General features: G+C 31.3%; 4 protein-coding genes across 4 annotated transcripts in view; 3 read left to right on the top strand and 1 right to left on the bottom strand.

Annotated features, from left to right (window-relative positions):
- LOC125856419 (uncharacterized) overlaps positions 1–25251 on the top strand; it is a 175119-nt gene that overhangs the window by 105957 nt on the left and 43911 nt on the right. The window lies entirely within an intron of this gene.
- LOC125856296 (uncharacterized) lies at positions 7101–7535 on the bottom strand. Its single transcript, XM_049535808.1, has one exon. It carries the CDS (start codon positions 7533–7535, stop codon positions 7101–7103), a length of 435 nt encoding a protein of 144 aa, XP_049391765.1.
- Positions 16055–16769, top strand: LOC125856446 (basic leucine zipper 43). The gene has a single exon (XM_049536002.1). It carries the CDS (start codon positions 16079–16081, stop codon positions 16661–16663), a length of 585 nt encoding a protein of 194 aa, XP_049391959.1. The 5' UTR covers positions 16055–16078; the 3' UTR covers positions 16664–16769.
- LOC125856412 (protein PHYLLO, chloroplastic) overlaps positions 22823–25251 on the top strand; it is a 28399-nt gene continuing 25970 nt past the window's right edge. Inside the window, exons 1-3 of the mRNA XM_049535941.1 lie at positions 22823–23023; positions 23130–23321; positions 23806–24017. Coding sequence (XP_049391898.1) covers positions 22865–23023; positions 23130–23321; positions 23806–24017 — 563 coding nt within the window. The 5' untranslated portion in view covers positions 22823–22864. The remainder of the gene's footprint in view (positions 23024–23129; positions 23322–23805; positions 24018–25251) is intronic.

The raw sequence follows: 25251 nt of genomic DNA, 5'->3' as shown, positions 1-25251 counted from the left end.
TTTTTTGCGATTTTCGAATTTTGATACGGTTGTTCTAAAATTCGGGTTAGACTCATTTCCCACTCAATTTGACCCCCTGAATAAGAATATGAAGTCGAATTTCCGAAATGATGCACGGATTTTGAGATATATGGAAATTACAATTTTAGGTGTTTCCGAAGCACATTTTCGGGCATTTTTGGGGTCGTTTCAGGTTGTAAGCCATTTGTTAACGGAACAATAATCATGAGATCAGTTATAATATTCTCAAGTAACACTCTTTGTTTCTGGACTTCTTCCTTAACAGTAAAGTACTTTAATTCCATATGTTTGACACATTTGGAGTACTTATCGTTCTTGAAGAAGAATACTGTAGCATTATCACAATAAATTTTCAGCGGCCTGGTAATGGTGTCGATAACCCCAAGTCCTGAAATGAAGTTTCGCAGCCATAATGGATGAATTGTGACTTTATAACATGCCACAAACTTTCTTTGTAGTTTTTTTTAGTGATCAATTCCAGGATTACTTTGATATCTTTCTAGCATGCCGATCAAAAAGCTAATATACGATCGTGTGCAAGTTTGAACATACATCAAACTTCCAACAATAGAAGATTAAGGAATTGATTTCATTTTCTTTCGTTCTACATCATTATTTGGATATTGCATGAGATTAAATTTGTCCTTTTTTTTAATAGGAACTATTCTTGCTGAACAATTGTTCATGGTAAATCTTTCTAAAACTCTTTCGATATAGCCTTTTGAGACAGTACCAATAATCCTTGTGATCTATCACGAAATATTTCTATCCCTATCACATTGGATGTCTCATCCCATATCTTTCATTTCAAAGTTCATAGAGAGAAAGTCTTTCGGCTCACACAATATGCCTAAATCATTAGCAACAAGTAAAATGTCATTAACATACAAGACTACAAATATAAACTTACTCCTACTGATCTTTTGGTATATACACCGATCAACGGTAATTCCTTGAATCCAAAAGTTGTTATGGTATCATTAAATTTTATATACCATTGTTGTCAGTCTTGTTTGAGTCCATATATTGACTTCTTTAGTTTACACACTATTTGATCTTTTTCTTTAATTTCAAAATCCTTTGGTTGGTCCATATAAGCATCCTCCTCGAGGTCTCCATTAAGAAAGACAATTTTCATATCCATTTGATGTAACTCTAAATCATAATAAGCTACCAAAGCCAAAATAATTCTTAATGAGTCTTTCGTTGAGACTGGTGAAAAGACCTCTTTATAATCAATGCCTCATTTGTGAGTGTATCCCTTGGCAATAAGTCTGACTTTATATCATTCAATATTACCATTTGAATCGCGTTTGGTCTTGAAGACCCATCTACATCCGATTCTTTTAGAACTTTCTGGTAATTGAAAGAGATCCCAGACTTTGTTCTATTCCATGGATTTTAACTCTTCATTCATGGCATCAATCCATTTATCATACTCAGTGCTTTCTGTGGCCTGTGAAAATGAAACCAGATCTTTATTAATTTCAATGTCAAAATATGACTCTTGCAAATAAATCACATAATCATCTTAAATGACCAATTTTCTTAATGGCACTGTTTGTGGTTCATTTGTGTCAGCTACTTGTGAGTTAGTTCCTTCTTGAAGTGTTTCACCCAAATGTTGTTCAACATTATTAAAGTGTTCTTCAACAAGAGGAACAACATTTGTGATTGGTGCAGAAGGAGGTACATTCACGGGCAATGAAATATTTACCGTTACCCCATTAATTTTCACACTTTGTCGTTCAACACTCCCACCAACTTCACCATTCTCAAAGAATTTTTAAATGGACCTGGACATTGTTTTGATTCGTTATACTTTATCTGATCTAATGATTTTCACTTTCCTATCTAATTGTCCTTCAATCTCATTAATGTACACTTTGAGAGCGTCCGCTGCTTGAGATTTTTCTTTCAACAAATAGATGAATCCATAACGTGAAAATCATCGATAAAGGTGATAAAATATTTTTATCCACCTAAAGATGAAACATCAAAGGGTCTGCAAATATCAGTGTGTATAATTTCAAGAAGTTGAGTGCTCCTTGTAGGCACCTTTCTTGGTATGTTTGGTTTGCTTTCCTTTAATGCAATCCAAACATATATCAAGATCAGTAAAATTCAAATTCGTAAGAATTTCATTCTTTACTAATCTTTTTAATCGTTCTTTAGATACATGATTCAAACGTTTTGCCACAAATAAACAGAACTTTCATTTAGTGAACTACGTTTAATTTCAACATTTTGATGAATAGTAAGTAGGGATTCAAAAAAATTATTATCGATTTCAATCTATATAAACCATCAATAAGAACACCAGAATCATAAAAAATAGTATTCTTATTGTTGACACCTAATTTTGACCCTCCTTTTTTCTAATTCATTGTTTTCGAATTTTTAATTTAATAACGTATCAAATTATCCTTTTTCCCAATTATTTTTACTACTACAACTATTTATCTACTAAAGTTATATGTTTTATTGTCGACATTACTATTATCACTTGTACACCTCTTTTTCTTAAATAATCAATAGTCATCATTTTATTTCAAGTTTCATTTTTTCATTAAATTAGTTATAAGTCAATATTTTGTATTTATATTGTATATTAGCATAAAGTCGTAATATTAATATTTTTATGAAAATTATTATTTTTTATAACATATTTTGTATCAACTATTAAGCTAGAAGCCCAATTTAATTTAAAGAAAAAAAGGAAAAGGCCTAAGAAATTTGATTAAAGCCCAAAGAGTCTCCAACCATTTTTTAGCCCAAACCATCTTTCAACCCATATAATTTCCTTCTAATTTTCCCTGAAAAGCCCATTAACCCATTTAAAATTTTTCAACCCAGTAATCGCGTCTTGTCTTGTCTCTCTTCTGCCTTCCATTTTCAGGAAAAAACAACAAAACTTGCCAGCCATGAACAGGGCTCAACTACTCTATTTTCATGTCAATCACGCAACGTTCAAAATTCAAACGGGTCTCTTGACTCGATTTTGGAAAAATCCCGCTCAAAATCTCTAATCCTATCATTCTTCTCCTATAAATAAGCAGCCTTGACATTCATATTAGGGCAGATTTAATTTTCAGCCTCCATAGAAGGCTTGACATTCATTTTTTAAGAAGTTTTTCCATTGCACCATACTATTGTGCAATTGCATCCTTCTTTCAATCTCTATCGTTTGCTCGAGTTCGTTATTGTTCGAATATAGACATTTGATCGCAGCAGCCCCGTTCACTGTCCTACAACACATGACATTCTTTTATTTTTCCTCTGTTTTGTTACTGTGATTAGAGTGTTATGTTGCTCTAAAAAAATTGTACGTCGAGACTGATACTTGCTTAGTTTAGTTGCAATAAAGGAAGTGTTAGAAAATGAGTTTGAGATCTGTACAAAGATGAGTTTGTGCTCCCTTTATGTTTCAGACGTTTTGAACTTAGAAGAATTTTTAGTTTTATGACTAGGAAACCATCAGTTCTTTTTTGCTCCAAGTTGCTTATTGTTTGGTGTCTGCATATGCTAAGAAATTTCAGCCCATAAGTTATTATAGATAAAAACATGCTTACAGGACTTAATTTTTTTTTTGTTTTGGTTGATAAATAAGTTGCAGATTTTGTGTTTTTCCTTAAAAATGTAACATTTGATTGTAAAATTACTAATACCTGCAAAATATAATTTGTAAATTTCTTTGTGTGTATATGAATGCTCTTTGAAATTTATGTGTCGAGACCCAAGAGTGATTTTTGTTTACGTGTCTTCATTGCGAGTTGAAGCTACTTGTCATGTTTTAGACGTTGTGAACTAAAGAATGGTTCCATTTTAAGTTTCACACGAAATCAATTTGTTTTGTTATGTGAAAGTGTGTTTAAAGAAGTTAGTTTTCCGTTTTTTGTGTACTTGGGACTTAGGTAGTGAAATGTAAACATATTATGACACTAATACTGCCCGTAATTCTGCTCTATTTTACTACATATGGACTTGAGTTTAAGCCACTCTCCTATTCTCCATTTTGTGGATGCAGTTGCACAAGTTTTTCTTATTATCTAACAATGATTGTAAAAGAATATTGAAGGATCATGATTTGGTTTCTTTTTGTCATAAAAGTAATATTCTTGTAGCTTTAATTGGATGAACTTGAGAATTAGTTTGGTGTTGTAGCTTATTTGGTTTGAATTCGGTTAATAAGTCGTTAATCACAAAATGGTATAATAGTACATTTATGGTTTATTCAATATCATTTTAAAGTTGATTATCTTTATTTACATCAACACTTTGGAGCAAAAAATGGAGTCTCGATTAAGGACTCTCGCAAAAATAGAGTCTCATGTACTCAACACCATCATACCCGCACATGAAGTCGACATCTTAGACTATCCAAATAGCAAGCAAAATTCATTTGGGGTCGCTTTAACTATTTAGCATTTATTTGTTATAACTTGCTTATGTGTTTTGGATATGTGTTAATTTCTTGTTTCGTCATAACTAACTTAATATAGATGTTTGGATTTCGTTACCTTTATAATTGCTTTAGCTTTTATAAACTTCATTTGACAAATTCTTTTTAAACACTTCATTTTGCACCATTTTTAAACCCAATAGAGTTATCAACAAAAATAATAATAATAATATATATTTTGTTCTAAACTCTTATTTTTCTAAAACTTTTTCTAACATGGGCACCTTGTCGGTCAATGAGCAAGTGTCTATTTTTTAATTACTTTTTTTTAGCCATGAATTTGTCTAAATTGATCTAAAGAAAGTTACTCTTTCTTAAATCTTTTTTCATTCTAATACAATTTGCAAAAAGAGCTTTTAAAATAAAAATATCTTTTCCAACTTTGTTACTCAATTATTAAATTTTTAGAACTCCTTTTTCTTTTAAAAAATTAATTACCTAAGTTTGGCCGGTTAACTGTTTTAACAGATTTTAAAGGATGTTTTACCTCTTTCCTTTAGAACCCTTACCTAGAATCTTAAGTTAAGTAGACCTAAATTGAAGTCAATTTTAGTATTACTTAGTTAAATATTTTGGGTGTCCTAATTCATTGTATTAATTAGGTGACGACTTCTTAAGTTAATTTGAAAATCACCAATATATTNATTTGACAAATTCTTTTTAAACACTTCATTTTGCACCATTTTTAAACCCAATAGAGTTATCAACAAAAATAATAATAATAATATATATTTTGTTCTAAACTCTTATTTTTCTAAAACTTTTTCTAACATGGGCACCTTGTCGGTCAATGAGCAAGTGTCTATTTTTTAATTACTTTTTTTTAGCCATGAATTTGTCTAAATTGATCTAAAGAGAGTTACTCTTTCTTAAATCTTTTTTCATTCTAATACAATTTGCAAAAAGAGCTTTTAAAATAAAAAATCTTTTCCAACTTTGTTACTCAATTATTAAATTTGTAGAACTCCTTTTTCTTTTAAAAAATTAATTACCTAAGTTTGGCAGGTTAATTGTTTTAACAGATTTGAAAGGATGTTTTACCCCTTTCCGTTAGAATCCTTACCTAGAATCTTAAGTTAGTAGACCTGAATTGAAGTCAATTTTAGTATTACTTAGTTAAATATTTAGAGTGTCCTAATTCATCGTATTAATTAGGTGACGACTTCTTCAGTTAATTTGGAAATCACCAATATATTGTACACCATTTGGATCTTGAGTTAAAATGGGATATAACACTTATATAAATTGAAACATCCATATCCAAACTTAAAATCAAATCCATAAACATCAAGTCTTGAAAGAGAAATCAAATTTCTAGAAACTGAAGGAACATAAAGAGTCTGTTTTGTCTCCAAGATCAATCGATAAGTCTAGTGCTTTCAATTTGAGCCTTCATGCAATTTCCCATGAGCAAGAAATCCTTATTTGGATTTGTAGTTTGGATCGTAGTGAATCCCTGCAACATAGTGGATACATGAGTAGTTGCACCAGAATCAAGCCACCAAGTATTATTAGGAACTTCTACTAAATTTGATTCGAAATATAAAAGCACTAAATATATCTTCTTCTTTTTTTCAAATCAAGCTTTACGTTTCAAGCAATCTTTCTGATAGTGTCCTTCCTTTTTACAGAAATGACACACATCAACTTTGAGTTCTTTATGAGCATTTTGTCGAACTTTCGTAGGTGCTTTCTTTTTCTCAAACTTGTTGGCCTTCACTTTAAGTCCTTTACTAGCTCCTTGACCCATGAGGTTAATGGAATGACCTCCTTATTTCTCAAGTCTTGACTCCTCCTCTTGAGTAAGCATATTGGACAATTCACTAACATCTACTTTTTAAGGGATAAGGTATAAGTACTCTCTAAACTATGACTGAAATTTTAGAGACACGTCTTAATTAAACTAAGGTCTTAACTAAGCATATTGTATTAATTAGGTGACGACTTCTTAAGTTAATTTGAAAATCACCAATATATTGTACACCGTTTGGATCTTTAGTTAAAATGGGATATAACACTTATATAAATTGAAACATCCATGTCCAAACTTAAAATCAAATCCATAAACATCAAGTCTTGAAAGAGAAATCAAATTTCTAGAAACTAAAGGAACATAAAGAGTCTGTTTAGTCTCCAAGATCAATCGATAAGTCCCTATGCCTTCAATTTGAGCCTTCATGCAATTTCCCATGAACAAGAAATCCTTATTTGGATTTGTAGTTTGGATCGTAGTGAATCCCTGCAACATAGTGGATACATGAGTAGTTGCACCAGAATCAAGCCACCAAGTATTATTAGGAACTTCTACTAAATTTGATTCGAATTATAAAAACACTAAATATATCTTTTTTTTTTCAAATCAAGCTTTACGTTTCAAGCAATCTTTCTGATAGTGTCCTTCCTTTTTACAGAAACGACACACATCAGCTTTGAGTTCTTTATGAGCATTTTGTGGAACTTTCGTGGGCGCTTTCTTTTTCTTAAGCTTGTTGGCCTTCACTTTAAGTCCTTTACTAGCTCCTTGACCCATGAGGTTAATGGAATGACCTCCTTATTTCTCAAGTCTTGACTCCTCTTGAGTAAGCATATTGGACAATTCACTAACATCTACTTATCCTTAAATGGTGTTATAGTTAATTTGGAATGGTCCATACTCAAGAGGCAATGAGTTCAAGATAAATTGAACCAAAAAGGTGTCATCCACTTTCATCCCCAAGGTCCGAAGTCTTGCTGCAATATTAGTCATCTCGATGATATGATTTTGCATACTACGCAATCCATTAAACTTCATGGTCGTGAGTTCAGCCATTAGTGTACCAGCGAGAGACTTATCAGCAGAACGAAAACGTTCTTTCACAAACTTCAGGTATTCCCTGGCACTTTCTGTTTGTGGAATAGTACTCTTAATGTTGTTAGCAACAGTCATTTGCATGAACATAAGACTCAATATGTTAGAGCGCTTCCATGATTTATGAAAAGACTTCTCATCCTCACTACTCTTATCAGTAATGGCAGTAGGTTTGTCATTCAACATATCCAAGTCAAGATCCATCATACCTAAGTGGAACTGGACTTGTTCATGCCATTCAGAGAAGTTCAATCCATTAAACACAGTAACAGACGAAGCATGTGAATGAAGAGATATACATGCTCACAAATCAGAAAATAATGTGAATTCATTAAAACGATAAAAATATATCGTAATTCTCCTTTGGGTAGATACTACGACACATTATCATAATTTAAATGTCATTTTTATCTTTAATAGGTAATTGAACAATTTTTATCAAACATATACGGCATCTTTGGATATACAATACATGTTTGACTAAAATATTAATTTACCTCATAATTTTCACTATTCGTAGAATGATAGATTCACCTTTGGGTAAATTCTTGGTTTCTAGCAATAGTGAAAGTCAATTTATCTATTTATTTTTTAATATAGGCATTTAATTAACCTTCATAGATAAATGACAATTTTATGAGTGCATATTTTTCTTAACCATACTAGTTTGGCCACTTTGGTGACTAACAAACTATATAAATACAAATGCACACATAATATCATAAAATTTTGTGCATGTGAATAATTTTGTACAATTTAGTTCGACCACTTTGGTGACTAACAAACTATAGAAACATAATACATGCATCAAGTGATCATAAATATGATATGTGTAAACGTTAATTTCTCTGATTTGGCCAGTTTGGTGACTAACAAACTATATAAATACAAAACAGACATAATATCATAAATTTTTGTGCATGTGAATAATGCTATACATTTTAGTTTGACCACTTTGGTGACTAACAAACTATAGAAACATAATACATGTATCAAGTGATCATAAATATGATATGTGTAGATGTTAATTTCTTTAGTTTGGCCACTTTAGTGACTAACCAACTATAGAAACATAATACATGCAAGTGATCATAAATATTATACATATAGACGCTAATTTCTCTAGCTTGGCCACTTTGGTGACTAATAAACTATAGAAACATAATACATGCAACAAGTGATCATAAACATTATATGTGTAGACGTTAATTTCTCTAGTTTGATCACTTTGGTGACTAACAAACTATTTTGCACAAAGTACACACATATTATTTATTGTTTAGTATAACGACTACTTTAATTTATCGCACAATTTTAAAAAAAAAAACATAATTATTACATTATGGGAAGATTAAGATTTTTCAGAATTTGTGCAAATTAAACTTTGCTAACAAGACTTCATTAACATAAGAGTCCAAACACCTTAAAATAGTCAAATACAAAATTAGGTACTACAAAAGATTCAACATAATTTGATTGGACCATTAATTCATTAATTTCAACCGTAAAGCAATGAGTATGCGTTATGATATTAGTTTAATACTATACCATGAATTATTAAATATAATATATTAATGTATGATTGTTTATTTAGAACACCTTTTCTGTAGCCTTTCTTTCGACTTTCAGTGGGCCACTATGAAACACAAATGCGAGTCATTAAACAAGCAGACAATTATGCACGATGAAGCGTATTTCATACACAAAGATTATCAGTTCAAATAATTTAGGCTCTGATGCCACATGTAATATTAAATGTTTTCAGGATCTTGAACACGATAATTTTACATAAAAGTTGTTAGGGGCACATACCTGATGCGAAAGACATCATCATAGAGAGAAGCGGAAGCATTAGTCGTAAATTGGTTTCTACCTCCTTGCCCTAGCTTTACGTTACCACAGCCGTCAACAATGAACTTATTGTAGAGAATATGTTGTAACGCTAATGGGTGGAGAGAGGATCAATTTATAGAGATTATGACTTAATCTGATACGTCCATCAAGTAATCAATGTACGGACGAGATTTATTACTTATTAAATATTATTTATGGTATTACTTGGGTTACAAAAACATTCTTTGATGGTCCAATTAAATGAATGATATTTCAGATGTATCTAATGATGTTACGTTGGAATATTGCTTAATAAACCAATCATTTATTAATAAATCATGATATATCTAACCTTGATGTGCCATTAATTAATTAAAATTAAATCTCAATGTTTTCTTCAACCTAATTTCTTATAAGAAATTTTATTTTATTTATATATAATTGAGAAAATGGTCTGAAAAATACTCTAACTTTGATCGAAATTGTTGTTACGATACCAAACTTTATGGAGGACTTTTTACCCCTCTGCACTATTTAATAGTGTATTTAAAATGTATATATGTGCCCACGTGGACACGTTATTATTTATAATTATGCAATATTTATGATGTCCACGTGGACATATATATATACCTTTAAAGTACACTATTAAATAGTGTAGGGGTAAAAAGTCCTTTTCAAAGTTTGGTATCGTTACTGCAATTTCGGTCAAAATTCAGATATATTTCAATCCCTTATCCCTATATAATATATATGTACTTAATTATCAACATGCTTGTCATTTTCGATTTGGCAATATGCCATTTCTCGAATCACTAAAGATTGTGGTCCAAACCACTGACACATAAACCTCAATTAGTGGTGATAATAGCATTATAATTTTCTCATAATCTTTATGCTTAATCCCTTTGGTCAGTAATTTGGAGACACTTTGGGTTAACCCTAAAAGTCTTAACACAATTAATAAATTAATTATCCACGTTGAAGTGGATTTAGACCTAAATAAGAGATGATACGTAAGCAACGGATAACATACGTGTGAGTTAAAGTAGGTATTATTTTAAAACGCACAAACCACCACTAATATAATCAGACAAAACTATTAGTATAAACAAAGGGGTGATGCTAGTTTACTACTACTATCTTTTTTATCACTAATGATGAAAACTATAAGTCTATTTTTTCGATCGATAGTTTCTCAGCTCAAAGAGAGTTTAACTAGAATATGATAGAAAGAAGAAAAGGAATGTAACAAAACTTCCTAGCAGTCGCTCGTCCTCATAGCTAATCGGTAGTCTCACTGAAATATGCTTAATTTTGATGGGATTCGGTGTATAATTAGTGATGGTATGAATGCATCGATCCCAGTAGAGATTAATGGATATATAATGATTTACATTCATTCGATATTTACACCAAACTAATAGACCGTAAAGCAAAATGTAGGTAATGAAGAGAGAATACAAGAGGATGATGCTGTGCTTATCCTTTTTTAACCAATCAGGAGATGTCTTTAGAAAAATAAATCAACAAAAAGAGAAACATATATATGTTGGAGTAGGGGAGGGGTGTTGAGTGGAGAATTTGACAAGCTTAAGTCAAAACACTCTTTCCCCTAAGTTCTTAGCTTTAATTATTTGAGGTCAAAAAATAATATAGGGTTTCTTTTTTATAATATAAAATACTCAAGGTTGTTTTGTAATTTTTGCTTCTTTTTCCCTTGTTTGACTCTTTTAATAACTTTGGATTGATGTTTAGATATGTGAGGACAAGTGACCCGATTTTCAAAGTGACTAAATGCATTTTATGGAAGTTTTTAGTTTTGAAAGTTTGATCCAAGATTGGAAAGGTTAAATCGGAGTTTTGATAATTTCAGTAGTTTTAAGGGTTGATATATAACCTAGCTAGTTGGAGATTCAATACGAATCCCAAGGCTTTGGGGGGCGTTTTGGTGATTTGGTTTGGATTTAAAGATTTTCTTAAATTTTTAGTGGATTACGGTCATCATTTGGTCAAGACAATCCTAAAATGGTGATTTCACGATTCCAACATGTCTGAAACGTGTTTTAAATTGATTGCACTATTAATTTGTGCTCGGAGTAGGGGGTGGGGTGGGGTTAGTGAATAATAAAGTTATGTCGCACTCATAAGACCAAAAAATTTGGTTGGTGTTTAATAGCAAAAATGTTAAACCGAGTCCCCTTACGTACGTAACAACTTCATCATATATATTCTTTTCCTGTTTACCAGTCAGACCATTCTATTATCCCTCTTTCTTGGTCTATGGGAACTACATTTATTTACCTAAATATAGTGGAAAAATTCATTATTACTAACAAGGAAGAAATGTACCATGAAAGGTCATTTTCTGTCCTTTCAATTAAATTTTGTCTTCCTTTTATTTCCTATGTATCATGTATGTCACCCACTAAAATTGTTGTTTGTTTTATTCTATATATGAAGATTTGGGATGGCCTTAAATTGAACTAAGGTTGAGTTTGTATGTTCCTTTAATTTAATTGTTTTATTTTTAGAAAGAAATAATTAAAAAGACATCATGATCATGCCTAGCTAATAAATTGCATGAACTCGTAACTTAGGAAAGAGGCTTAATAACCATTAATGAGGATCAAATTTTCATAATATTATTGTGAAGGCGTAATATTACTAATTAGTCATTTCTAAGCCATTGATCATGATAAGAGAAGAGATTTCGTGGATTAATTAAAATTTAGACTTGACTTCGATACATATATATTTATGACTGTGATGCTTAAGATTGCATGAGTTGTCATTTGATGAAATCATTAAATCTTTTATGTTACAAGTATGTTTATATAATTGTGGAATACTGAGTTATATAATAATGTCAATAATTTTAATTTTTTTTTATTAATTTATTGTTTCTCTGATTAGTTCTTATCCAATCTATGGAGTTGTCCAGAGAGAGTTGCATAGTGGTCAGTATATAGTGCTAAAAATAATTGAAGAAAATGCATTTTGCGGTTGCAAGTTGCCACCTTTGAGATTTGACAAGATTTTTTTTGTTTTAAATTAGTATATAATGTTTTTCTTAATTTGTTTATTACTAAAAAGTTAAGAACTTTTTTTAATCAAAAGGTAGTGGCCACCAAGAACAGATTAGATTGATAAAAAATGATTAATAAATTTTCAAAATAAAAATAAACCATAACCTTAATAAGACAAGTAGATCACCCTCTCTCAAAGTTTTAAATTAAATATTGTTAGGTTATTTTAAGATTTAAGTCTTAAAAGAAGAGGTGGAATGTGAACTGAGAAATGAAGAAAAATAATATGGAGGGAAAATAAAGTTTATTTCTAGGAGTTTTTTTTTTTGTATTTTTAAATAGAAATACTCTTCTAACGTATTATTGCTGACTTTTGAGTTTATTGAAGTTACTGGAATGTGAGGTACTGCTATTTCAATAATTGGTATATCTATTTTATTCTGGGAGAAATTAAATTTTTTAAAGACATACACTAAATTCTATGATCTAAATATTTTCTTTGCATCTTAAAGAATTTTTATTTTTTTATTTTTCAGTTTACTTCGATTTTCTGATTAAATATTTTGAACACAGATTTAACAACAAATATATGTGTGTTCCAAAATCCAAATTGTCTTTTTGATTGAAACACAAGAAATTATAGTTGCTTATGAACCCCACCAACCAACTCACTCACTGTACTATATATTATACTATATTATGTATGTGGATAAAAATATATACACGTATGTTCTTTAAGTTTGTATCCAATCTGATCATGTCTAAACCTACATAGTTTAACTAAGTTTATTTTTATTTGGTACAAATAAATTAGAAATGTTCCCTTTTTACAAAATCTTATAGATAAATACTTTCACTTTTCAAAGTTGAGGGATTATATATAAGTGATCCTAATTTTCATAAATTTTGTTATCTTTGATGATAATTAAGATAACCTTGTTGCTTTCTTGGAACTATACTCCAATAATATTTCATAAACTAGCTAGTCATTTAATTAATGAGCTTTTTGAGTTGTGATGAATAATCTTTCATGACAATTTTTTTTAATGATTTTAGTCACCACAAAATGTTTTATTTTTTATAATGTGAGATACTTCTTTTGGGGTGTTGTAGTGGTGGGTGAGGGAAGTGTTTTATTATTATAACTAAAAAAATTTTCTTGTAGATTTGTCATTCGATTTTTGATATCCGTAATGAAATTTAATTATTTCGGATTTGGACAATATAGGATGTCATTCGAGGAAAACCGTTCTCTATCAAGAAATTTTCATATTCATAATTCGAAACTGAGATCTCTGGTTAAGTAATCAGCGGAACAAGAACAACTTCATCTACTGCACCACATCTTCAGGGCCGGCTCTATGCTTTGAAAAATATCCCAAATTTTTATCAAGAATAAATTATGTGTCAAAATTTTTGTAGAAAAAATTGATTATTTATTATAGTATATTTTAAAAAATATATTATTTTACTCACTTTAGCATTTTTTGTACTTTGTTAAAAATAACAATTAATAGTGAAAAATGTTGAACGAAGTGAAATACAAATTCTTTTTTATTTCTTTTTAAATTTTAGTTTCAAGCATTACTACAAGCATATTAAAATGGGGTATACCAAGTCATCAATTTTTTGAGTCAAATTCTATGGTTCTAACTCTTATCTTTATTTAATATTTGTCAACTTATTACTTATAGAACTATGTTAATGATTCATATAATAATTGTCTCACTTAAATGATGTTTTTCAATGTTGAGTTGATAGAATCTTACCTAAAACTAATAACTGAAAAAACAATATTAAATACTAATAGTTTTCATCTAAATGGTGTAAGAAAAATATTTTTTAAATAAATACATATATAAAATTTGTTTATAGTTTAGACCTCAAATTGAAATTTTGCTTTAAACCCCAATAACATTGAGCCGCCGCTGCACATCTTCTAATAGTAACCGTAACCAAATTTTGACATAGTATATATATAAATAAAAAGATATAGGTAGTAGGGTCTTAACGAAAATGCTATAATCATTACTCAATTAGTGGCCTTTGCAAGTGCATACATTCTTCTTAACATGCTAACATGGTGATGTCTAATCAAACTACAAGTTATCAAAATGACGATATTAACCTTGTACGGACATTGGAGTAATACACTTTTTTTGGTAACTAATAAATGTAAAATATTACCATATCAACATAAATATTTACGACCTAAAAAGCATCTAGTATTTTTTATCAGCTTCGGCTTCTAGGAAGGAAGGGTACCTCAAATCAAACATCTAGTTACATAAATTTAAAATCAAACTCTAACATTAAGATAGCTTGCTACATAGGCTCTCGAGCGTCACATATATATATGGTTTGTATTTGATGGTATAGAAAACAATATTTTTGATATTTGTGGTCTAAAATAAGTCATAAAATTAAAGTTATTAAATTGTTCATACTAAGCACGTAATTTAACTGAGCAAAAGTATCACGTAATTGAGACAGAAAAAGTATCTGATAACATAATATAAAAGGGGATTACAAAGAAATTAATTAGGGGGGAATAATGAATATACACCTACAACAGCGGAAATACTAAGATGATTAGAGTCAATTAATTAAGGCTCTTCAGTTCCTGAAAGGATCAATTTGAACAACCACAAACTTGAGACACAATGAAATTAATTAAAAAGATGAAAACAAGTACCCTCCACCAGAGGCCTATATATATATATCGTAAGCTTGTGTTTTGTCCATAAATTCCTAAACATTTTTTAGAAATTTTTTTTGGTGAAGTTTTAACGTATGTTTGATCATAGTTCTTGAAAATTGACAAAGATATATTTGCCTTAATTATTCACAAGGAGCAAATTTATTCTATTTCATATAATTCTGAGATAAACTTGACTTTTTGTCTTTTATTTAATTATGTTCTCAACAGTAGATTGAATAATTCAGCTGATTTTGATCCGTTGAATAAAAGCTTGGAATATATTGAGAATATTGTAATATTAAATAGTATAGTAGTATACTATAATATAGACTATTACATTTATTTTGGGTCCCTTCTATCTCAATCTCAAGTGCCTTTCGACTCATCATTTGTTAAAAGTAATCATCAAAATTTCATGCTTTAAATAGTTTATAACAATTGACCTAGATTTCGTCATCAATTCGCAATTTCTATTGGCTTGAGACTTTAATATATATGATTTTCAGTTTGCATATAACTTCTTCTAAGATTGACTTTTAAACTGTTTTCTTCTTCTACTTCTTCTACACCAGATGCAACTGTACTGTTCAACAATTATCTAAAAACTCAACCTTCATTAAAATCTCATTATGATATGAATGCATTAAAATGGCCATACATGCATTAACATGATGCCTTTTCATTCTACATTAAAATATGCATAAACCATTGTACTAGTTGGGGTAGGCTATAAGAATTGTTTTAATAGTTTAATAATATTATTTTAAGGCTCGTCATCAACTTACCACAACCCACCCCCTTTGTCTAGACTTGAAATCAACTACTTTATTATATAGACATAATATATAAATATACTCTTTAACTTGACTTCAGCTAACATTTCTGTCTTCCAATTTTGGGTGATGTGCACAAGTTGACACTTAAACATGAATAAAGTTAAACAAGTAGACATATACATCTTATGTGACATAATATACTTAGGATGCCAAGTAGAATGTGTGTGTATACTCAAATTTGGAGGGCATATATATAATATCAGATGACATCAAGTTAAATGACATGTTTATGTATTAAGCATTCTTTTATTATCTTCTATCCCCACTTCTCAAGCCTTGTGCTCCTATAAAACCTGAGCATTACAACTTTTATTGGATAACTAAACCTTCTTCCAAATACAATCAATCATGATTTCATCAGAGGCTGCAACAATCCACTACTTAGCTCAAGAAAACCCCTCATCACTTCCTATTGATTACACCTTCATGCACAAAAACTTACCAACATTTCAATTCAACACATTCCTAACCAATACTAACAACAACAACTATCAGTCGTTCTCTTTTCCTATTCAAGACTTGATAAGTACACAACCATCATGCATCAGTAGTAACTCAACCTCAGATGAATTGGAGGAACAACAACATAGAATGAATGATGAACGAAAGCAGAGAAGAATGATATCAAACAGAGAATCAGCTAGAAGATCAAGGATGAGGAAACAAAGGCACCTTGATGAGTTAGGGTCACAAGTAGTTCGTCTTAGAACAGAAAATCATAATCTTATCAATAAGTTAAACCAAGTCTTTGAATCTCATGAAAAAGTTGTTCAAGAGAATATGCAGCTCAAGGATGAGGCTTATGATCTTCGTCGATTGCTTACAAACATTCAAGTTGCTAGCCCTTTCAGCAACATGGATGACGATCACGTTCCATGTAGTCTAAAGACTGAATCATCAAACCAATCCACCACAGAGAGAAAATTAGAGTGAGCTGGACATATTTTCAATGTTTTTGTTCTTCTCTTTTTACCTCAATGCCAATGAATTTTTAGTTGAAACAGACTCTGTTAATTAAGCCATGACTAAAGTTTGCATGCATAACACTAGTAGTACGTACTCTCTTCTCCATGGTTACTATTACTACTTGTCTTCGCTAAGTCAATACTGGACAAATAAAAACAAATAGACACTACTAGAAACAACGGTTTTTCCCACCACAAATAGGTGGGAAATTTGTTATATAAAACATGATTTTCTCACTCGTTTTCCATTCACCCAACCAACTCAATGGAAAAACGCATTGAACCATATGAACCATTTACTATTTTTTTTCTTTTTACTCTGATTCAATCAAAATATCAGTAAAAATAGCCACTAAACAGTATTCAACGGAAAATTCAGTGGGAAAATAGTCTAGTTATGGGAGGGAGTGTTTCAGTCACTTAATAACCACATGAATGTGGCAAGAAAAGGAATATTTAAGTTGTTCAAAATTTTAACAAATAAGTAGAAGGACATAAACAAGGTTAAAGCATAGTGTACAAAGTGAATGAACCTAGGTCATTAATTGAAGTCAGCCAACCAACATGAGTTAGCAGTGCGGTAGTGGTAGGACTACTTCATCTTTAATCAGAGCTAGGTTTTGAGTGTGGAGAAAATCTGAGTGTCGTCGCCCCTGAATGAGCCCTATAATGTGCGATTAAAATTTAATCGGAGCTCCAATGCACTGAGTAGGAAACCAAATAAAGAACTCAGCCAATTAAGGATAGGGCCCCATTATCAGTCCTGTTTTGCACACAAAAATAGCACAAGCAACAAGACAAATGTAGGTGGAGCTGCCAGTGATGGTGGCTCATAATTTAAGTGACTATTATAAGAAGCAAAACACTTGAAAAGGCAATCCACTATGATCCTATTTTTAACTTTTGTGAGGACAAAGGACATCAAATCATTCAAGAAATGTGTGGTTTGTGGACTATACAGCAAGAAACCATTTTTCAGGTGTTATTGGTTACTTTTTTCTTCTATCTTGAGTTAGCAAAATCACACATCTTCTATCTGTTACTATTATCTCCAGTTTCATGCTTCTTCAGTTGATAAGACCCTTTGACATTATAAAAACACTGTTCATGAGACTAAACAATAGGTGGTAATGCAAAGAGATAGCGAAATGTGTTTTGATGAATAGTTATATAGTTCAGATAGAAAATGCATATATTTGATAGTATTTCTTTAATTATCCGCGTGGAGTGCTATTTGACACCATGTTTAACCAAAAAGAGAAAGTGTACGTACACCACTACCGGTCAAGATGTGCTTTAATAAATAATTGATGACAGGACTAGTGTAGCAGTGGTCAGTGTGACAAAACAAAAGCCACTGATTGTGGAATCACATCCCTTGTAAATTGACTGTTTTGGAGCCAATAGCCCTTATTCTATAAAACTTAAGATGCTAATAAATGTTATTCCTAACCATATAAGATATCATCTCGTTTTAATCTGATTAGTACTCTTGTGAAAAATTAGATGTCAGGCATTGCATAAAACTGCTTAATTACTACGGAAAAGGTTTATATATGCTATCGAATTTTGAGAAAAGGCACATTTATAATATCCGTTAAAAGTTTGGTTGATCTATGTTATTTCCATTCGAAAAAGGGATCATTCATGTCATTATTTGTTTCAGCTAACAAATAATGGCATGGATAAGCCTTTTCTCAAACGAAAATGACATATATGAGTCAAACTTCTACCGAATGACATAAATGAATATTTTCTCAAAGTTCGATGACATGTATAAATAATATTTATAGAAACTACATAAAAAAATATTATGACATAACAATCATATATATATATATATATATATATATATATATATATATAAATGAGAACCCTCAACCCGGTGACATGGAGCCACCAGAAGCAAGAATTCTCTTTTTATTTATTTATTTCCAAAATTGCCCTTCCCCTCTACAATAGGAACGTAGTTTCAACTGCTTCTCCCGTTCATTTTGTTACCACTCTTGCCGCTCTTCATAAACATTGCGCTTATTTACAACCGCCGACCTGCCTATGTAGCGCCGTCACAAATCAAGATTCTTATTTATTATAACCTTTTTAAAAATCACAACCTTTCGGAAAAGTCACTGCTTAATGTCGACTAATAGTTTATTTTAGTGGCAAGAATAATCTCCGCTAGTACTCATAATAGTCGGCACTAAAAGAATGTTTTAGTGGCAAAAGTTGTCATTGCTAATACATATAATAGTCGCCACTAAAAGAGTGTTTTGGTGGCAAGAATAAACTCATAATAGTCGCCACTAATAGTTAGTTTTAGTGGCAAAAATAAATGCCGCTAATACTCATAATAGTCACCACTAATAGTTAGTTTTAGTGGTGAGAACAGTTGCCACTAATACTCATAAGAGTCGCCACTAAAAGAATGTTTTAGTGGCAAATATAATCGCTGCTAATACATATAGTAGTCGCGACTAATAGTGTGTTTTAGTGGCAAAGATAGTCGCCCCTAATGCTCATAATAGTCGCCACCAAAAGAATGTTTTAGTGGCAACGCTAGTCGCCGCTAATACCTATAAAAGTCGCCACTAAAATAATGTTTTAGTGGCAACATTAGTCGCTGCTAATACCTATAATAGTCGCCACTAAAAGAATGTTTTACTGGCAAAATTTGTCGCTGCCAATACATATAATAGTCGCCACTAATAGTTAGTTTTAGTGGCAAAGGTAATCGCCGCTAATACTCATAATAGTCACCACTAATAGTTAGTTTTAGTGGTGAGAACAGTTGCCACTAATACTCATAATAGTCGCCACTAAAAGAATGTTTTACTGGCAAAATTTGTCGCTGCCAATACATATAATAGTCACCACTAATAGTTAGTTTTAGTGGTAAAGGTAATCGCCGCTAATACTCATAATAGTCACCACTAATAGTTAGTTTTAGTGGTGAGAATAGTTGCCACTAATACTCATAATAGTTGCCACTAAAAGAATGTTTTAGTGGCAAAGATAGTCGCCGCTAATGCTCATAATAGTCGCCACCAAAAGAATGTTTTAGTGGCAACCCTAGTCGCCGCTAATACCTATAAAAGTCGCCACTAAAAGTATGTTTTAGTGGCAACATTAGTCGCTGCTAATACCATAATAGTCGACACTAAAAGAATGTTTTTAGCGGCAACTGTCTCCGCTGCTAATACCTGTAATAGTTGCCACTAAAAGAACAGTGGCAAAGTTTGTCACTGCTAAACATATAGCAGTCGCCACTAATAGTTAGTTTTAGTGTCAAATATAGTTGCTCTTATACCTAAAATAGTGGCCACTAATATCTTGTTCAAAATATATATTTATAAGACACATAAAAAGAGGAAAAATTACATAATTACACAACTTAAGATAAAATCCCTACCATTTGAATTAATTACAAAAATCCTCCTTTTCCTTATCTTTCTTAACATCCGGATACATCACTCCACCTTTATTAGATACATTAATACTACTTTGTTTGTATACAATGTATCTTGTACATATGCTATTGTTGGTACATAACTTCAACTATTTTAAAACTAAATCTGTATAAATCTGGTTTATAGGTTTGTATCTGATACATAACTTATGTATCGTTTGCTATGTATCAGGCGAAATGGCAATGCATTCATGAATTCTGAAAAATCTGGGATTATTTTAATTTGGGAACTTTCGAAATAGGAGGTAATTAGCGTCTAAATTGTTGAAATTTCTGTACTTTATACTTAAAAAAAAATTACAATGAAAGAAAAACTAATTAAACTCTCAAAATTTAAATAATACCACATAAATCGAATGAAGGAATATATAATATAGATTATTTTGATAGCGTACAACATAGAGTTTTGTTCAACCTTGTTGCATTAATGATTCCAAGAGAGGTTTCTATCACAACTGCAATTGTCGATGATTACAAGATGAACTATGCAAATTCACCAAATTTAAATATATGACATTTTGTCATACATGGGGTCTCTAGTTGTAAGTATTTGTATACTATTTCATCTCGTATTCATCGTCAATAGTATTATTAATATAGCAGTAATAGTATAATATGATATTTATAACCAACACTTTATATAATATCTCTAAATGTTTTAACAATTCCAGATATAATAATATTAGCTCAATTGTTGCTAAATATTTTTGTTGAATACTAGGACACATGTCTCATTGAAAATTACCTATATAAGTACCCCCACAACAACCTTCCATTTCTCTAATTCAAAATCAAAATTGTAAAAAAAACATACCATATACTTTTGGTCAACCAAATAGATTCCAATATGGAGAAAAGAATAAACATAGCCATTTTTATTTTGTTCCTTTTTGTGATATCAACCAATGGAGTTAGACAAGTTCCAAATTTCTTCATTCCTTGTTGCAATGGAAATAACATCGATTGTTGCCCTATTACTGATGGTAATCGCTTTAGTAATATTATTGTCAAGCCACGTTCCGTCAACACGTTGTTTACTCAATCAATTCCTCATCACCCGTGATGTTTTTATATCTATATCTATATCTGAAAACATGATCATCAAAGAACACAATTGTTTTAATTGTGTGCTATGATGGTTGTGTTACCGGCAAGTCTATACTCTGTCTATGGTGATCTTTTCCTAAGTATTTGTATACAACTTCAAATAAACTTTGGTATAAAATAAGACATAATTTGTGTGGATATCATTGATCATGTTATTTATCACACTAGTAATACAAATATTGTGTTGACATATTAGTGATAAATATGTTGGATTAATATAATTAGTGATAGTTTATTGGACATCCTCAACGAAAAGCTAAGCATGTCTCAATAGATATCACATTGTTGGATAAATTTTTTTTATGCTAATGAATATACATTTTCTTAAAAAAAAAAAAAAAAAGGAACCAAGAACAATTAAATCAAATAACTAGTGAATACATATTTTCATTAATGTGAATCTATGATAATCGTCATTTTTGAGATGAAAATGACATAAAGACTAGCAATTTATTTAAAAAGAAATACATGCAAAGTTATATTTCAAGTAACCAATAAATTACTCTTTATAGCTGTCTCTCTTTATTTGGTACTCTTTATTTATAGGAGTAAATGATAACTACAATATTTAATTAAAAATTAAAAATGGAAAATTTGACACGGCAACTTGTTATGAAAATTTATTGTGGAAATTTATTATGGCAATTTGTTATAAAAACTTACTACGGAAATTATTGTGGAAATTTGTACGGCAACTTGTTAATGCAAGTTATTAAAGAAAGTGGGGAACTTTCGCATATAGTCACTCAAAAATAGCCTAATTACTCTCCATAACTATAGTTTGATAATTACAATTCATACTACATGTTATAGGGAGGAGAGAGGCGAGTGAGAACGGGAGATAGAGGAGAGAGGCGAGCGAGAGAGGGCAGAGAGTGGGAGAGAGATGAATTGTATATGTATATCGGTTAGATAATTGTATATTATACATATGTATTTGTATATATGGCAAACAGGATTGGGGGATGGAGGAGAGAGGCGAGCAAGATTGAAAGAGGGAGGAGAGAGGCGAGCCAGAGAGGGCAAAGAGTGGGAGAGAGGTGAATTGTATATGTATATCAGTTAGATAATTGTATATTATACATATGCATTTGTATATATGGCGAGCGAGATTGGGAGAGGGAGGAGAAGGCGAGCGAAAGAGGACAATAATTTGTATAATTCACATCTCATTTGTATAGTTCGCGGCTACATTTATATAATTTGCATGCTTTTGTATAATGAAGTAATATAAAGTCTGAAATTATACAAATATGATAGAACTTGAAATAACAAATTGATACTAACATAAACATATGAACTTTAAACAGTTATACAAAATATATTATACAAATTACATTATATAAATCTCTTAAAAAATTTATTTTCCTTTTCGTTTTTAAGGAGTTCATCTTTCTAAAGAATTGATTGACCTAACATAGTCGCATAGAAGAAGATATTTTCTTACGCACCGAACACAATTTATTTTTTTAAAAAAACTAATGAAAATGCCTCCTTATTTCTCTATTTATTTTTTAAAAATCTGACACCTTATCCTCTTCACTTGTCAAAACTTCCATTAACCGTCTTCTGCCAAAAAAAAAATCGCCGGCGGTAATGAATTCTCACAGCTTAACCGGAACTCACACATTTCCTTTTTATCCATCTCTCCCAATTCGCCGTACAATCATCAATGTCACCGATTACCACCATTTTCCCCTACTCACTTCCCGGCGCTTCACACTTCATCGTCTCTGCAAAAACCCAAACTTTCAGGTTTCTTACGTCTCTCAATTGTCTTACAATAACTTTTTTCTTAATGGGTTTTTCTTTGTTTTTAAAAATAATAATTAATTCTGGTGTTTTCTAAATGTGTATGTAGGTAGTTCGCTGTTCACGGCAAGAAAACAGAATATTGGAACCAGAGGATGCAGCATTGTTGATTTCTACGTGTATTACTCGCAATTTGTCTCCGGCTTTAACTTTAGAACAAGGATTGGAAAAGATTAAGGAGGCTGTGGAGGAGCTGAAGGCCAAGCCTCCTTGTTCTTCTAATGGGATGTTTAGATTCCAGGTACATTTTCCTTTTAGTTATTTTAAAAAAGCACCTTTATTAGGTGAATGATAGCTGTGGTGCTCTTATGCCGATCTTATTGTGTAATTAGTCTTAGATAAGCAGTAATTCTACAACTTTACTCATTAAACTGTCCTTTTGGGGGCATCCAATTAAATAGGGGATATAGAGATGGTTAACAACTTAGCATAGCCGTCGCATTGCTCAAGGATGCTGCATAAAAATCTAGAAGTGATCCAAAAAGAAAATAGAGAGGTTATTAAATTTCTGATTTATGTTGTCATCTGAATTCGTTCAAACTAATAATGTCTATGGGTGCAGTATATACATGTTTGCTTGGTTAAGTTTTAGTGTCTAATTGATTATATGTTGTTAGGTACATATACTTCCATGGTGTTACATAGGATTAGAATTTATTCCGAACATAGATAATCAGAGTGGGTCTTCTTTCTTGACTAGTGAGAGGATGATTGTTTATATGTAGGTTGCTGTTCCTCCCAGTGCAAAATCTTTGAATTGGTTTTGCTGTCAACCGGAGTCATCAGGAGTATTCCCACAATTTTTCCTTTCCAAGGAAAAGCAAAACCCGTCATATAAATCAGTTGAAATGGGTCATACACGCGGGATCTTTGGAATTGGGGCAGCAATCAACTTGAAGGGATTTTCTGCCACTAAAGAATCTGGGGAATTTGGAATGTAATTTCATACCTTCATCACTGCTTCAACTTCAGCTCTGACATAACTGATTATTTTTACGTTTCCTTTGAACTTTTGAACATTTATGTTTTCACATTCCTGCCCATCATTTTATATGAATCCAGCTTGATTAATGTAAGTGTATTTAGAATCAATTATTGGTAGAAATGGAGCAACCTGAGGTTCCATCTTATTATAATTTTCCTCAAAGAGTTGATGATATTATAAAATTAATTATGAAGAGGCAATGGATGCAGACAAGTAACCTCTTCTAGTGGGATTAGACTTAGTGAAGGTTTAATGGAGGAAAGTCTTATTTCTTCTCTGTTTGAGGAACTTGTATGAAAGTGGATGTAAGAAGGAGAATGAGTGTTCCTATAGACAATTGAGGAGGCATATCCCTGCTTGAGAAAAATTCAATTTTCCTAGCTTATAACGCGAAAAGGTGGAAGAGATGTTGAAGTATGTTGGTCAGAGCTCAAGAATGTTCCTGCAAGCATTGAAGACAATGATCCATTTCAGGAAACTTGTATTCTGTTTTCTGTAAAAAATGATTCAACTATGGGGACCTAGACTAGTCCAAATATTGTTGATAAGAAACAGTTTTATTGTATAAACATCTTGAAGGTATAAACCTCAAACTTTGTCAGTGAAAATGGACGCTTCTGGTCGACTCTGCATTAATGGCAATGCTTTATATTGTCCCAGCAGTAAAGCTGCAACTATCTCACCTAAAGGTGAACACCTTTTCTTTGAAAACACGGGGACAGTTTCATTGGAGGTAGTTTGACATATGAGATTGCTTAATAATGAAATAGATGATTTTGGAGTGCTCTTGTTGGATTAGATGATTCTGGAGTGCTGCTGATGGATACCATGGGCGATTGTAATCTAGAATGAAGAATAAATGGACCCTACATTTGCTACGAGCAATTGAACACAATATAATCTTTGGGATAAATACGGGAAGCATATGCTATACCTAGATATGGGAGAGTATTTAATATACTTATGTGCATTATACATGCAAGTTTTTCTGCTATCAAGATGTTTGTGGAGCGTTCGCAATCCTAAAGTGCATTTTGAGGCCAAATGAATCCTTTATCTGAGTATTATGGATACTGGATTTAATTAATTTTTGAACCCTTGAATTGGATCCTTGTAGATTTCTATTTGGTAGGTAGTATTTCCAAGCTTGCCCTAAATGTAAGTAATTTTGGTGATAGCATCATGA

This window comes from Solanum stenotomum, chromosome 2, assembly GCF_019186545.1.
Source record: "Solanum stenotomum isolate F172 chromosome 2, ASM1918654v1, whole genome shotgun sequence".
NCBI lineage: Eukaryota > Viridiplantae > Streptophyta > Magnoliopsida > Solanales > Solanaceae > Solanum > Solanum stenotomum.
This window is presented reverse-complemented; position numbering and strand designations above follow the sequence as displayed.